This window comes from Caloenas nicobarica, chromosome 14, assembly GCF_036013445.1.
Source record: "Caloenas nicobarica isolate bCalNic1 chromosome 14, bCalNic1.hap1, whole genome shotgun sequence".
Lineage (NCBI taxonomy): Eukaryota > Metazoa > Chordata > Aves > Columbiformes > Columbidae > Caloenas > Caloenas nicobarica.
Genome location: NC_088258.1, coordinates 8,216,810 through 8,233,833, shown reverse-complemented (window position 1 = coordinate 8,233,833; position 17,024 = coordinate 8,216,810). Strand labels below are relative to the sequence as shown.

The following is a 17,024-nucleotide window of genomic DNA, read 5'->3' as shown; positions in this document are numbered from 1 at the left end:
GAGCAGTCAGCTGGCGGCGGCGGCGCCGCGCCCTGACGTACGGCGACGTGCCCGACGCCGCACGCACGGTGAGGGCGCGAGAGGGCAACGGGCCGCCACCTCCTTCGCCCACCGAAGCGGGGGGACGGGGCGCAGCGGGGCGGAACCGCCGCGCGAAGGCGGGGAGTGGGGCCTCGGCGCGCTTCTTCACGGAGGTAAAGCGAGGGGGGTGGAGGGCGGGCAAGCCGACACGCGGGGAAGACGGAGGAGAGGAGAGGCTGGAGGTTTGGGGTTTGGCCAACCCCCTCCGCTTCACGCCTTGGTTCCGCCCGGCTGAGGAGGGCAGTGCCGTCTCGGCCACTAGGGGGCAGAAGGGCGCCCGCGCTTGCAGCGCCCCCCGGCGGCCGGGCGGTTCCGGGCAATGGCGGGGGTGGGCAGCGCCATCGCAGCGCTGGCGCCAGCCCCGTGTGGGGCACAGGGCGCTGGGGACAGCCCAGCCCCGCAGCCACCCAGCTCTTGGCCACAGTGCCACTGCCCGCCATGTGCCGTGTGGCCGTGGCCTTTGCCGGGCAGGCCTGACCCCGCGGCTGCAGCTGGCCCAGCGCCCTGGTGCTGGGGAGAAGGGCCTGTGTGTAACCGTGCCGGTCACATTGTACCATCAAAAGAGTTTTCTTCCTCAAAGCCACAGGAGTAGGTTGACTTGATGACTACTCAAATCGATTTTAAAATATCTGACAGCATTAAAGGCTTCTGAAATTCCCCTTCGTTCCAAGACGTGTTGTATGAAGGCATAAACAGCTGTTTGTCCTGTTATTGTGTTTGTGTAAGGTGAATAAGAATACTGACAGAATGGTGTAAAAAAGGAAGAACTATTATTTGCCTTTTAGTAACAGGATGCCTAATTTAGAAGAAGGTTCCTTAAGTGAAGTAAGTCTGAAAAATTCTGCGTTAATGGTGGCGTCTGACGGTCACAGAGCCCTGAACCCCTCGCCAGGGCCTGCAGCTGCTGCTGCTCTGGAGCTCCTGTCAGGGCTGCCCCCCCATCCGTCACCGCCAGGCCTGGGGTCCCCTCCCCGCAGAAACCGGGGGCGACTCGGGCTGTTCCCCCGACTCCAGGTTCCTGTGCCCAGCACTGCCTGTGAGGCAGGAGCCCCAGGGGCCGATCCAGTCGCCGTTCAGGAGAGTCCAGTGCAAATACCGTGTGAGGCTTTGTTGGCAAAACTCCCAAATTCAAATGGGATTCACACACTTCTTTTCCAAAAAACAAATGTTTTTTTGATATATGCCCTGCTATAGTTCTGCAATAGTGACTAAAAACCATATCTATCAATGTCCTGGGACTAAAGCGTTTGGAAACTAAAGCAGAGAGTTCATGGTTATTAAATGACCCACAGAATGCAGTAAGAAAGGGGGTAGGGAGGATTGTTTCTGTGCTAGCATTAATATTTATACCTGTTCTCCACTTTGGGAGCAGTTCCAATGCTGGGAAATAGTTCTATTCATGCATTCAGTTGCATTTGGTCCAAAGCCAAGGTATGAATAAGGTGCATAAATCCATACTGGGGTTTGTGTCCATGTTGTTGTATTTCTGTATCCTATATTATATAAGTAAGGCCATCCAAGGATAGCTGAGACTTCATTTTCCCTGCTAAATTTGTTGCACTGCATTAAAACCTCTCTTTCTGCTTGTGACTAATAAAGGACTAAACAGACAGGAGGAGAAAATAGTTCTAAATGTATGAAAGCATGAGCAACAGGGTTGCGCAAGACTACACACAAGTTCATATTGCTTTAGAGTTTACATGGACACTGTGTGCTCTTCAGGAGAAAGCTAAGAAATATGTAAAGCAATTTTTTTGTTTCCTTTCCACCTCCTCCTCTACACTAAGTCAGCATTTCTGTGCTTCCTGAGGTTGCTGCAGCACAGGAGACACTCCCAGAGCAAGAGTCTGTATGTCCTCCTAAAACCAAATAATGCTTCGACCACCTCAGACTAAGAAAATGAAAACTCTGTGATCAGAGGGGACTAGTTAAGGGTTTCCACTTTCATTGATTCAAATGAAGAAAATGCAGTAGAATCCTAATTTTCTGCAATTTCACTTATTTGAAATTACATAGAAAACCCAGTAATAAAATCTAAGTCCTTGCTTTTACTATTTAATTATATTATCTTTGCATGCAGTTTCCTTTTTCTGATCAAAAGACCACTCCATGTGTAAGAGAAATCTTAAAAGTGATCCAAGTTCAGTCAGAAATCCGAGGCACAAATAGAATGGCAGAGTGCTCATCCCAGCTGATGAACAGTGTTAGTACAAAGACTCAGAGAGGCTGGTTCAGAGGTGTCGGTTGGTGCTTCAGATCAAGGTTTCAGATCATTTCAATTTGCCAGCAGAAAGACACTGGCATGACCAAATCTAAAACCACGTGAAAGTCGGCTTGTTTTCAGATACCGTTATTGAATAACTTGGTTCAGTAACTTGGTTCTTTTGTGACAGATTTATGATTGCAGCTTGTAGATGGAAACAGTGAGAAGTGCTTGGAGTCAAATTAATCCTTGATGAAAAAGTCTTGAAATTTATAGGCTAGTATCATTGGTAGACACGAGCATGTAACACCATCATGGAAGAATATGATCCTTCACTTTAGTTTGTTTACACCATGTGGAGATGGAATATTTTAGCTGTGATTGAAGTTGTGCTATGAATTGGTTTTGGCTGAAATCTTAAAAAAAAAAAGCTATGAATGTTCAATCACGAATGAAAATCACATGAAGTTTTCACTTTGCTAGGTACATACTGCGGCCACATGTGGTCGGTGTTTGCAGGGTACTACTTGTCACAGGCCACTAAGTCATTATTTAAGTAAAAGAAGATAAAATGACTTTTTGTGGAAACTGGATTTTGAAACGTAGTATCACTGGAAGGCATGTGACCTGCTCGGCTATCACAGGAATCTGTGACCCCTTCTCTTCTCCCTGTGCCACAGGAACTCATTGTTTCAGTTGTTGTCCCTCAAGGAAATGATAGACCAAATTCATTGCTGCCTTAAGCAGCGCAGACTCATTTTGGCAGACTCGCGCAGAAGATTAATATGGATTACTGACCTCTACTTGCTGTGGATTGCTGTGAAAGGAATGATTGATTATCTGTTGCATTGGCAGCAGGAGAGAGGCTGCAGGTCACTCTTTTGCTGAGTGGTAATTTAGCAGCCAGATATGCGCAGTTTTTTGCATCTCTTTAAATAAAAGTTAGCCAAAGAGTGCATTTGAAAATATGAGATACAGCTTGCCATACAGGCTGTAGCTGATGATGCTCCATACTATAATGTGGATGCACTATGCTTTTGAATTATGTCATTTATTTCCATAACAGAAATGTGATCGTAGCTTGATTCAGAAGGCAATCAGCCCAGCAGTTTGTCACGGTGTCTTTAGGACTCCTTGCCGGTAGCAAGCCAGCTGTCAAATAGAAGTTGTGTTGCTCCTAAATAAAACATTTTACATCTGAGAAGTTCAAAGCCGCTTTTTTCAAATTATTTCATGCAGAGTCTGTTCCGCGCCATCTCCTCCCTTGAGCAAATATGGTTTCAGCATCAGCACTAAGTGTATGCTACTAATGCATGCCCTAGTTAGCTGGGATGTAAAAGAAGAGATCTATTGTTTTAAAATATCCTTTTTTTGTTCCCCCATGGGCTCTTACTTTTACCCTTTGTTTCCTAAAATCCTCTATGTACTCGCTGCTGGCAGATTTTATGTTTAAAGTGAGTAGCTAATGCTTGACTTGAAAAGAAAGGATGAAATAAAATAGACTTACAACTTCAGCAAAGGAGCCGTGCAGATGGAAGGAGGGTGTTGGACACACTTTGTTAGCCAAGCATCCCTTGCTGGGAAGCAGCTGTGATTTAGCTGCTCGTATATAAGTAGTCAGTCTCGGTGCAGCTTGCCTTCTGTCCTAGCTTTGCTTTGACAGTACTCTACTGGGGTCATTTTACAGTGCAGATGACAGACTCCTTTCCTTATTTTTATATGAACTTCTAATTTAAATTCTAAACAAATCTGCAAATAGCAAAAGAAGACTGGTGTTTCACTCATTATTCAGATTATTGAACTTCTGTGTCAACCACCTAAAAATCCAAAGGAATGTGTATTTGTTGCCTGAAAGAAAAACTTGTTATTACATTTTATAGTCTAAGTGATTATTTTAATTAACAATGAAAAAAGTTTGAGTCTTCATCATGCAGTAACTCATTAACTGCTCAAGCCTCCTTTGCAAGTTTCGATACAATGGGATATTTTGTGAGCTTGATCTGCATGTTGATAACAGGGGTTTGCATGTAGATCAAAAGACCGATACAACCCGGCATTGTCAGGACTCTGCCTCCGCATCCAGCAAATGTGGATTTGGAAGGCAACGCTTGGCTTCCCTCCAAAAGCTCGATTCTAACAATCAGCTCGAAAACCGCCTGCAGCCTGCCGCTTGTCCCATCGATACGTTTGTGCATACAGACCTACCTTTGACCTCGCCTGGTTTGGTTTGTTGCCGTAAACACCTGAAATTTGTTCAGCTAATACAACAGCCCTGTGCTTTTTGACAAAAGCGCCTGTGGTTAACCTCTGTGGGCTGCATTCTGCAGGGAAATGAAGGGTGGTAGAAGTTAAATGGGTGTGACTACCACAAGATGAGTGTTAGTGGGAAAGTGGTGTAACATCCACTTAGCATTCCAGAGATGTGAAATATAATTATGATTTAAATGCCAAAGATGTAAGTTGCAAGATGAGTAACCACAAGGACATGAAAGCCTCCCTCATCTTCCTTTCTGTCCCACTCAGAATCATTTTGCACACCCACAAAACTAATACAAGCAGTGTCACTTGACAAAATTACTCCTGATACATGACTTGTACAGTCACTTACATTTCTGTCAGTGTGGGCTCTGTTTATACCAAAGAAAGAAAATTCCAATCTCATTTACATTTTAAGTTGGAAGTAATTTTGCTCTGGGTGGAATTATTCCCTGTTTACACTCCCACTCAGATCAGAATCTGACCCAGGCTTTGAGGTTTGCCCTATTTGCTGTCATCCTTTCCCATGATAGAAGGGGGTCCTCTGTCTGTGAAGGGCTCCTCACACCTTCATTTATGTGTCTTTGCAAAAATGGTTTATGAGCAGGTCTGTAATGTTAGAAATTGTTGACTAAATGAACCGCTGGTTGCTGAGTATATATGAAAAGCTGCTTAATGCCCTTTACATCATCTAGCATATGTGGGAAGGAGAGCAACAATTCAGCGCAGCCCATGCCTAGATGAGGTGCTACACAGTTTTTATCAATTCCAACACTGATGAAAGAAAGAAAAAATAAGCTCCAGGTGGGGGAGCAGAAACAACTAGCGGGGGAAAAAAAATTGTTGGTTTTAAACTTTAAGCAAAATCTTTATAAACAGATTCTTGATATGTTTAAAATCCAAAAGCAACAGGTGTGATTATAGCTCTGAGCAAAGGGCACGCACTGTCCCAAGTTGTGGCCTTGCAAATTGTCTGATGCATAGATCAAAATTTAAACCTGTATTTTAAACATTTTTCCCCTTATTCCTCTTTTTTTTTTTTTAATGGATTCCATCAAAACCTAAGGTGAAAGTTTCTAGTGCAGTACTACCTTCTATTAGCTGTCAGCAGGGAGCAAAGAGTATTACCAGCTACCCCAGAGGTGACAGCTTCAAATAAAAGCAGAGGGGTGAGGCCAGGAGGGGCTCCAGGCGAGGATGATTTGGGACTCAGCTTATGCTAGGTCAGCCCTTGCAATTGAACTCTTTATTTTCTGTACAAAATACGCACTTGACAGAGGGAAGCAATGATTTTTCAGATACACGTACATACGTAGCTTTGTGTATGACTAATTTTATTGCCTGAAATGGAGCTGTAGAATGGATAAAATGAAGCATTTATTCCAAAGTGTTTGAGGAGCTGGGACTGCCTAGCTATTTTATTGTGGATATTTGTTTCCTAGAAATACCATAAACATTTACTAGCAATACTTGTTTTCTGGGTAGGAAGAATCATTTTTATATCTGGGGGAAAAACATATGATTGGTTAAACATTTTAAAATACAAATAGCAAAATAAAAACGTTCTCTCTTAAGAATCAGAGAAAAACAGTATTATGTCTGTACTTAAGGTCCCTAACAGAGTACGTTAAGCAACAAAAAGCCTTTAGATCATAGGAGTAGTTGAGACAAAAAAGGCCAGGACTTAAGAGTTTGGGATTTTTTTGAGGAAAATGGGCCAAATCACGTCTTCAGGTTAGTATCTGTAATTTGGCTTTGGTGAGGAGAAGATGGTGTGACTGTCTGAGGCCACAGAGGACCGTACTGAACTGTCAGTAGAGGTTCAGCTGCTGTGGCAGAGGCAGCCACTGGAGAAGTGTATGGCTTGAGAAAACTTTGGTTCAAAACCGTCTTCTACTACCCACAATAACAGGAATTGCCACAGACTGCAAGATGAGTGACAGCCACATCGCCAAACTTTCCACAGTAGTCTGGGTCCCTGAATTAGGAAGCAGCTTCTCCTCTATCGCCAGGGCAGAGGGTGATGCCCACAAAGGGCAGTTCCAGCTGTCTGAATTTCCCTGCTCCAAACTGTCCTCAGAGGAGCTATTCCCAGCGCAAGGCTCTGATTTCAGGGTATGTTCAGCCACAGTAACTAGAGCTCCAGGTTGGCAAATGGATCCTCAGACAGTCAGATAATGTGATGTCCCTGACACTTGTTCCTCATTCCATCCATATACCTAACTTTGCAGTGCTGCTGCATCTTCCTTTTGGACAATAAGGTACCTTCGACAGTTGCGGTGTCCCTAAAGTCACCTAATCCATGTCAGAGGTGCTGTTATTCCAGCAGTGGATTTGTCTCAGGGACAGTTGTGGTCTGGGATGAAATAATGGCACCACTTACGTGATAAAATACTCATTTACATACAGTAAGAATAGGAATTCATTCTTGATTTCTGACAAAGATTCCTATTGCATCTGGAGGCGGATTCAGTGGGCTCAGCAGGCACACAGCCCTCTTAAAATCAAGACCTTCCTAAATCTAAAGTTAGTCTGCAGTGCTCAAGTAAAATAGCTTTCATCACCTTTTCATCACATCAAACTCCAGCTGAATCATGACTACACACTGTCATTCTATCACAAATAAGCTGTTTGGCTTCTGAAACCTATACTGGTTTTCAGCAATATCATGGTGGTTTTATCACATATTTTGTTCACAGATTTCAAGATGCTTTGCAAAGATAGGGTCAGTACTGGTATGAGAATCTCACAGGAAGGGGGATGCTCGGAGTTTCGGTGACTTGCCCAATGTCTGTTGCAAAACCGCAGTGAAACGCAACCTGGGCATTCTTCTACCAGGCTTGTGATCCAGCAAAGCACTAAAGCAAGCGCTTAACTTTGAGCAAGTTTGAATGGAGACAGACCTAGGTATCAGTTAAATATTTTGCTGGACTGGGCCTTCAGCTTTCAACAGCTAATTATTGGTTACAGCTATTTCAGTTCTTTTCATATAGCTCAGCATATCTTTAGATGGTGGAAAGATTTTTTAAACTAATTCAATTGTGTGAAAAACTTTACTGCTTGCTGGCCTCTTAGCAATTCAAATGTTCATGTTTTATGTTGTTTTTTTAGATGACACCAGTTACTCGACAAGAAGTTCTTGGCCTTTACCGCAAGATATTCCGAATAGCCAAAAAATGGCAATCGGCATCAGGACAGATAGAAGAAACTATTAAAGAGAAAGAATACATTAAAAATGAAGCCAAAATGTTATTCCGAAAGAACAAAAATGTAAGTGGGTGTTCTTACAGTTTCAAATTTCTGCATGATTCTCCTCTCACGCTTTGCACTGCCTCAGTGATTGGATGCTAAGATATGAATACAAAAGTTGATTTCCCAAAATGTCATTCACCTTAAATGCTGGTGCATTTAGGTTATAGTTTAAATTTCACTGCTGAAATAGGAATAAGAAAACTAAAAAAATGCCAAGACAAAAATTAAATTCTAAAGATACGGCCTATATAATTGAAGCAGGTTTTTATCTTTTATAAAGCTAGCTAAGTGTATCATTACACATGCAATGGCAAAGAACTCAGTAGCTTCTTGTACTTTTTTTTTCTTTTCAAAGCAACAATTATTGGCACTTCTTTTTAAAAGAAGGACTTTAATTTTTTTCTTAAGGAAGAAATTTCAAACCCCTTTTGAAAGAGGTGATACAGACTCCATGGAAATCAAAGGGCCTTATTGTAATTCAAGATTACAATCCCATTGTATCCCATTTTGGTCTGGAACTAAATTGAGGTAATGCAAAATCAAAAAATGAATTTAAGTCACAATTTACACCACATTTCTGACTTCAAAGGGAGTTTCTGGATAGGGTGATAACAGAATGTAGATCAAGAAGTTTCTTCCCTTTCTCCTCTAGCTACCTTGCAGAGTGATGAATGGGCAAATGTGTTTTTTTTCATGGATGTATTAGTAGTTTACATGTGTATTGTCTTTTTACAAAGAAAATGCCATGTTTGGGTAAAAACCTCCTTCTATAGCCTCAGTCGTGACAGCTTCTGGGCCTTAATATCCAGTGCCGTCAAGCCCAGAACTGTTGAATCAAGGCAAACACTAATGTTACCTTTTATGGATGTGAAAAATACAATAATTGTATCCTTGGGATTGCCAAAAAAAGCTAAAGAAAGCCATGTGGCTGGGCATCATTTACACTTGAGCTTCCAATTGCTAATTGCTGTACTTGTACAAAATATTTGTATGATCTTAGGTAACGGATCCAAAGTTGATTAAGCAGTGTATAGAAGAATGTGAGGCGAGAATAGAAATTGGACTTCACTATAACATTCCCTACCCAAGACCTGTGAGTATAAATCTAGTCACAAATTATTCAGCTATACCCACTTAGCTCTCACTGGACAACAAAACCATAAGTTCACATCACTGTCACCACACTGCATTTTTTGATAAGCTGGTATTTAAATGCTATGCTAAAACATAGCCAAGTAAGCCAAATATATACTGAAGTGTTCTCCATCTTATTTCACTGTAAATTGGCTAATTTCTTCTCAAAATAAGGAGCCAAAGCCTAAATGGAGTTGCATGAGCTAAACTCCCAAGGCCTGTGAATACTTAGGCAGTCTTGACCAACCAGTGAATCATACTATGTAAAGGACAGGAATGGACTCAACTCTGTTAATCTTTCCGCATAATAAAAGAGAATGAGAGAACAAAAATACTTAAGTACATCTGCCATAGATACAATAATTTCCATAGCCTACATTAGTGGTAACTGTTCTCCTGGTCATAAATCGGGTCTTAACGCCTGTCCAAACTGCTGCTTCTTTTCCCCTGTTCCTAGAGAAAAACATGCCCAAGATTACCAAAATGCTGAAAGTTGCAGCAATGTCTTCTATTGCACCAGTCAATACAGTTTCCTCACTGTCTGGTCACTTCTGTCGGTAGTATTATACTTTACGCTGCCTCCCATAGAGACTTGCCTAGAAGATAGTCACTGTTAGCATCTGTTTCACATATAGCTTTTTCTTTTCCTCCATTATACAGAGTAACACTGCACAACCGGCCAGCAGTGCTCCTAGAAATGGGCTTAAAATCTGTGCTCTGCAATGGCTTCAAAATCCCAGAGGATTAGTCCTAGATCAGCTCTCTCACACAAACTGGATGATCATTATTTTTCAGATTCCAGAAAACTCTGTCACTGCTTTAGTCAGTGCTTTTACTACTATTTGCACCTAAACAGTTATCTTAAAGGATGACAGTCTCAGCAACGATAACATCTGACTGCTAACACCTACATTTTTCAGTCACTTAGAGGGTGATATAGCTGCATGACTCCTACTAATGGTCTTATGAAATATAAAGACTTTGTCAATCAAAGGAAGAGTTTGTCACCTATTGCTCCTTCTGCTTGTGGAGTCAATGACATCGACTGTGCATTTTAATATGGCACATATAATCATGACAATAAGGCAGCAGTCTTTCAATGCATACAGTTTGGGGTTATTTTGTGACTTGTTAACTAGGTATGAATAAAGCATACGTTGCTTTATGACATCTCCTCAGGAATTTTTAGGGTTTTCTAGGTCTTACTGTTCTGGAACATTTTCAGCAGTCCTATTTCAACAAGTATGTTATTATTACAGTCTGATATCAAGCTACAAAACAAGGTTGCTAAAGCCTAAAATATACAGGATTTTAATAAAGACAACATTTAGGGCATGAAAGCTACGCCACTAATCACTTCTCAGAAAGGGCTCCTCCTAGAAATCTAATAACATGATTTGAGACACTACAGTTGCCCCATCCAAAGTGTGCAGAAATTATTTAAAGTCAGTGAAACCTAGTCTGTATATATGCCTTCTTGTAGCTTCTCAATTGGCACCTAACAGGTGGGGTTTTCTTTTCCAGATTCATCTGCCTCCTATGGGTCTTGCCCATAAGCAAGGCCGTATGTTGCGACACCAGGAAAAGTTAAGGAAGATTTCTAAGCCAATATACCTGAAATCCCATGATGAAGTTTCATAACCCATCATTTAAGCTGTGATGTGTAATCACATAATTTAAAATGTGGACTGTAAACTAGGTGATTTGTGTGCACAGCTGTGAATGAAGCTGTTTTGGTCACTTGTTCACATATTTCCTGAGGCGACAAAGCTAATTGATACATCGCATATGATGGATAAGGTTGCTCAAGTATTTATTACATTTCAACCACTGACTCATCAATAAAAGTAACACTTTTCAAGGAGTGAGGTGTGATATGAAGATTACTTTGACATCAAGACAAATTACAGCAGGTTTTCAAACTCTGATAATCTATAGCAGGGCTCCCTGGTGGTTTGAGGATTATACATGCTCAATTGTGATTCAAGTCAGTGCCTTGTGTAAGGGTCAGCAACAACCAAGAAAGTCCAGGAGAACCACGCAGCCACGGTGCCTCCAGAGCCTTGAATGCAAGTGGGAATACAGCGACTGCCTCACGCAGCTGCACTCCTTCCTCGCCTGTCCCTGCTCTGCCTGTTGTCCCTGGAGAAATGTTCCATTTTCACAGTGTCCTTATGGTGAAGTATTGTTTTGTGAAAGGACAGTAGCAACAAGACAGCAGAAATCCCACCACTCCTCCTTTTTCCTTTTTGCAAACTGCAGAGGAGTGGCCTAGAGCCTCTATGTCAGCTTTTTTCCCCCCTTCCTTTGGAGAGGGTGTGGATGTGAAATGCAAAGTTTGGAATGCCATTACACAACTCAGAATAAAACATTCCAGTGTTGGGTTCCTCAAGTTCCCATGCATGGACTGACTGAAAACTCTGCCTGCAGGGTATCACTGTGGGAGCAAGCTTAAGATGCTTTGGCGTCTGCATTTTTACACAGTTAGCTCTTCAACAGAATCAACACACTGTCTCAACTATTTTAGTGTCAGGTTTTAACTCTTACATCATGGACAGAACCCCAGCTTTGTTAAAAGAAAGTATCTACAACTATCTCTGCAGTCTCTTAGGTTCAAGTGGTATTTCTGTTTTGCAGGTGCCTCATGAATGGAAGTGAAATGAAATTAATTTCCCCCTCACTGGCCACCAGTTGTTTTGGCTCCTTTTGAGTCCTCTGGGTTTACCAAGCTGTTTACAAATTCTCTTCAGTAAAGCTGGTGGAGCTTTGTGTCCTTCAGGCTAGGAATGGCATGAGGAGCAAGCTGTGGACAAGAGACACGCTGTACTGGGAGACTACACAAGCACAGCCCACAGCTGCTTTAAGGACAGAGGGTCGAAGCAGCGACCTACGCCAGCCAGAAGTTAATGGTGGCAAAAAAAAAAAAAAAAGCAAATTTGACAAATGTGGTGTATCTTGTTTCCTAGAAAAGTGGGCAAAACAGCTCTCCAACTCTTCCTAAACTCTCTAAGCCCTAATAGACAAAGAAATATTCTTTTCTACCTTAAAAATAAGTTCAAACTGGTCATGTGAAGAACAGAATGACAGTTCCTCCCCTAAGCATGTACTTGTGAGAGTGAAAAAAATACAAGCTGATGAGAAGGTACAAGGAAACAATGAGAAGAGCGAGTCAGCATGACAGGTACCAGCTAGCCCAATTTCTCACTACCCTTTATGCTCCAGTCCACAAAGGTATCTATTCCCGTATAATTATTTCCTGGGAATGCCTCACGTGGGAAGGAACATGTAAAATGCCATTGTTCTGCCTGTTAGTGGGAACTTTGCAAATTTACTGCTGCCAGGAAGACAAAAAAAAAAACCCAAAACCAACAAAAACTTCCTTTAGACTAGGAAAACGGGGATGGAATAAAGACAGTAAGAAATAACGTGATTATACACACTGCTTAATTCCTCACTGAAAGAAGTCCAAATACAGTCTGTTCTTATCCTCATTCTGATACACCAGTGTAAAGATGTGCCAACTGAGCCAAACCAAAACGCGTAGACAGGGGTTTTGAATGGAGGCTTAGGCTCATTCTTTGTCATTAAACTATCATTCGAGTCTCTTTAATTGTTAAAATTCATGTGGCTAATGAAGGTACCGATGCTGTGGCTCATCAGGTGAATAAACAGCGATGTAAATGAGCAGTCTAAATTTACCGTCTATATTACAGTCACAACTTTTTCCTGAGCACATACTGTAAGATGTAGATTATTTCAAAAGAACATCCCTAAAATTACAGAAGATTTACACCAAATTGCAATAGCAATATGAGTTTATTTATGAAGGGAAATATACATATGCAATTTTTAAAAGGTTCAAGTAGCCTTAAGTAACTCAAATGAGTATCCACTTGCTTAACTGCAAAGCCAGTAAGTTGAACTGCAGTATCAGCATCACATTATTTGAGATTATTTAAATGCCCATTAATTTTTCAAAATAAGTGTGTGAGAAATTATTAACTAGTGCCTGATCCTCATTATTTTCCAGCACCAGAAGGCGAAGACTGAAATTTGTTAAAACCTCAGGCTGTTCAGCTAAAGGAAGGATGAGATCTGCTCTTTTGTCAAGTCTGGAGAGCAAAAACCTTCTGTCACAGCTTAAGTTAAACTCTGTATGGAAAAGAGAATCTGCCTTTAATAGTCCTTTGTTTTGGAGGTCAGGCTGGCAAACTACCACTTTGAGGGAGTTTCAGGAAAAAATTTCATCTGCCACTCAGTCCAGTGGGTAGGCAGATGGCTCAACTGGTACTCATTGTATTAAATTCCAAGGACTGTATAACCTCAGTCAAGAAGTATCCCAATGATGGTGCAATGTGCCATTCCTGCACATTAATTTTACTTGCAAAAAGATGTCCTAAATTGCCTGTGTGTTCTCAAGTTTGTAATGCATGGGATTCAGTCAGTGAGTGTACACTCTGTCCTGTCCTTCCTTAACTTTCTCTTACTCCCCTTTCAGTAAATACTGTCTCGTTCCTCTTTATCACACTAGTCAGGAGATGCTTTCGAATAATTTAGAGAAAAAAGATGACATTAATTTAATATTCTTTAGAAATAAAAATCCTGAGTCAGCTGCATGAACTCTCCTGCAAGCTAACCAGTAGGCAACGCTGTAATAATTTGCTGACATGATATCTGGCCTTTAATATCTGAATAACACCTGCCCTCTGGAAATTCTGTCCCTAACGCCATCATGAGTAATGTTGTAATTTGTGAAGCCATGCGCTTATGAAACCGAATTTCACACTAACATTAGCAAGCACACCATCATTTAGGATGACGGACTCGGCACTTGCTTACTGCATGTACCCCCTCAGCGTTGACTGGGGGTGAGGAAGCGCTCGTTAAGCTGCAGGAGCAACCGAATCTGTTCCATGGGAAGTGTCACAGAACGGAGACGGGTTAAAACAGATTAGGTTATCCGATCTATCCTCCTACTAATAAAAGTTTGTTCTTGTAATACCTTTTAGATCTGGAGAAAATAAGGCAACCTGGGCCTCACTATGCTGGGGCCCCACTATGTATCCATCAGAAATGAGACCAGTAACATCCATCTTTTATCCACAGCAAGGTCACTTATTTGATCATACCTATAGATTCATTTTCAAGAATGCTAACTACAGGAGAGACCTGCACCTGTCACTAATTTTTCTAATCCTATTAGGCAAAACATTCTAGCTTATAGGAACTCCTAAATAGAAGAATTTGGGGCCTTTGTATTGTCTTTTTCGTTGTATAATTTTCCCTTCAAGAACCCAACAATGTTAAAATCAGAGATAGACCTTTCTGTTTCCGAAGTAGATTTTTGTACAGATAAGAGAAACATTTCCATCTCCTAAGAAAATGTACTAACCCAGCTTCCCTAGCTGAAAATCTGTCTCTGCTATTTCTAAGGAGAAAAATATCTTTTGCTCCATAATGTTTGTATGCTGTATGTGTTTTTCCATCTGCTTCAAGTTACTAGCAAGGCTATGAATCTATGATTTGCAGTAATTACAGGTGTTTTCTGTGGTTCGTTTAATGAGAGCTTCTAATTAGAAATGGAAATGTTAAACCTGTAAAGCAAAGAATTCTAATACTACTATTAGAAAGTACTTCATTTGTCCAAAAATTTTTCACATTTTTATCCTGTCCAACTAACAGCTGAGGTGCCTTTTTCTTTTTCTAACGCATCTCAGCCAAGAAAGGTTGTGAATTCTAATGTTTAGCCAGCTTATACTTCTTCAGGAAGGTCTAGACAATGCTCAGGAAATAAGGTTGGAAAGCTCATTTCAAAGAACCAGAGAAAAAACATCTCTTAAGACAGATATCCCTCAACAGTAAATTCCATTATTTTTTTCTCTAATAGTAAGGGCAGCTCAGGAAATCACGTACTTCAGTAATGATCAACTAAAGCAACTCAGCTGTGCCTGATCCCTGGCGAAGGGGGCACAGCCACTGGCAGATGGATGAACCCTCTTTTATAGATTTCTGTTATCTATATATTTTGGTCACATCTGCGAAAGCCTGAAATACATCTTTAATTACATTCTAAGAGAGGCCTTCACCTCAAATTAGACATCAACACAGAAGAAGCATTTAGAAAATCAACACGGTAACATGGACATTGCACACAGTGTAGTAGCAAAGCCACTATACATTCACAAGAACCACAACTGTGTCATTTAATAAACTATCCATTAATGTTTGTTCACAAAAGGCATTAACAAGAAACCAACATGGCAAGCTATCCCACAGTATTTTCCAACAGTTTAAAAGTAATTTCTCTCCATAAAATGTACTTTAGCTAGCAGATACTAGTGAATCTGGCTTTTAATTTAAAATGGCTTAATTTGGAGGACTGTGTTTGCAAGACTAGTATTATCTGAAGAATGGAGAAACTCAGTCCTCAAATTTCCACTTCATTTTATTGCTTTAAGAATGATTACTCTGTTGTTCGCCCAGCTTCCCTTTCAGCAGTGCCCCAGCAGTGCCAGGTAAGCTGTCACCAGTCACTTGCACAAGCTCAAATCTAAAGACAAATCATCTTGAGAGCAGCGACTGAGCAGATCAGCCCATAGAGAAGGATCCAACTGGTCCAGCCTCTCTGGCACCTCTAAGTGGCGGCTGGTTTGTTATCTCTGATGCCTCAGTGACCTAATTAATGAATTGTTGAGGTGGTAACAACAACAATTAGATGCAGCCATCCAAAAATATGGTAATTACCACAATGGTTTTTGTCAGTTAATGTCAGTTAATTGTAATTATACGAAAAGTATCTGTGTTACTCTTATAAAGCCCAAGACATTTTTTGAAAGACCAATTGTAATTAATCTTTATTTAGAGATCTTCTGAAACATGATTCTCATCTCAAAAATTGTTGTCAATTGGCATGACTGTGCTGTAACATTCATAACCCAAGTTTTATTTTTGCTTTAGGTGCCAAATATCATTTAGTCTAAATTAAGAATAGTTTCTTCCTATCAGTAAGTTGAAACACCTGCACATCTCAGTCCCCTTTATTAAAACAAATATCCATTAAGTGCCCTGGGCTGACATCTTTGCCCTAGTCAGCATGTAACAATAATGATGCACCAAACGCCTGCATACCTACTGTTAATGAGGCATCAAATGTGGTACATATGGTACATGAAGATACTGTACTAATTATCTATATATATCTTTGTGCGGAGCAGCACTGTACAACACTTCCTGCTTACCTGTATGTTACCACTTTTAAAAGTTACTATTTTATGAATATCTACATGAAACAAAACAGTGGTTAATTAAACAATAATGAACACTGTTTTCACCTATAACAGCTAAGCACAACACAACAGATAAATTCCTATGAAAAGAACCATATGTTTTAATGAGTTGTAGCAGCATCACTTAATGATTGTAGCAGGATACTGGGAATTGCTGTATTAGAGCTGCGCCTCTGCGAGGCCTCGAGCAAGTCATTAAAATGCTGCAATTTAGGCAATGAAAAAAACTAGAAGACCCCAAATTAGCGGATGCTTATGCAGTGGGTTTTTTTTAAACGTTTGCCTTGATCTTTGTGCTTCTCTTGTACTGTGTACACAACAAGTCTAATGATCCATCCTTAGTGCCTTCTTGGCATGCTGTGGGGATTAGTTAATGACTGCAGAGCTCTTTGAAGATGTTCAGGCTATTTTATTTTTAATTAATGTTTGCAAGCTACTTCGAGCTTCTCTGATGAAAGGGCTTAAACAAGTACAAAATTTCAGGTGGTTATTAGTGCAACATGCAAGAGGGCAAGACGACAAAGTAAAATGACACTATGGGAGAAAGGGAACAGCTCCATTTGTCAGGCATCTGGGATATGTAGGTAAATACTGAAGGAAAAACTTCTAAAAATTATGAGACAAGCATAACTGGTCTCAGAAATGGCAAGCTCCCAACACATGTGCTGTCTAGAAGTTTTCCATGGGAATTCTGAGGCACATCTTTCAAGGATTATCAGTTCCTGTAGTTTTATAACACAGCTCTGGCAACTCATTTTAGCTGAGGATTGGATTTACATGTTGCCAACAGACTGTTCTCATCTCCTCCCTCC

The 17,024-nt window shown here is 41.0% G+C and overlaps 1 protein-coding gene across 2 annotated transcripts; it reads left to right on the top strand.

The window, feature by feature from the left end:
- The first annotated feature begins 8 nt into the window (after nucleotides 1-8).
- Nucleotides 9-15,308, top strand: LYRM1 (LYR motif containing 1). Of its 2 annotated transcripts, none has more exons than XM_065644778.1 (4): nucleotides 9-194; nucleotides 7,652-7,810; nucleotides 8,793-8,885; nucleotides 10,451-15,308. In XM_065644778.1, the coding sequence occupies exons 2-4, from the start codon at nucleotides 7,652-7,654 to the stop codon at nucleotides 10,565-10,567; spliced, it is 369 nt and encodes a 122-aa protein (XP_065500850.1). In that variant the 5' UTR covers nucleotides 9-194; the 3' UTR covers nucleotides 10,568-15,308. The 2 variants fall into 2 exon arrangements, with proteins under 2 accessions (XP_065500850.1, XP_065500849.1); XM_065644777.1 differs by lacking the exon at nucleotides 9-194 and adding an exon at nucleotides 2,255-2,284.
- The last annotated feature ends 1,716 nt before the right edge of the window (nucleotides 15,309-17,024 follow it).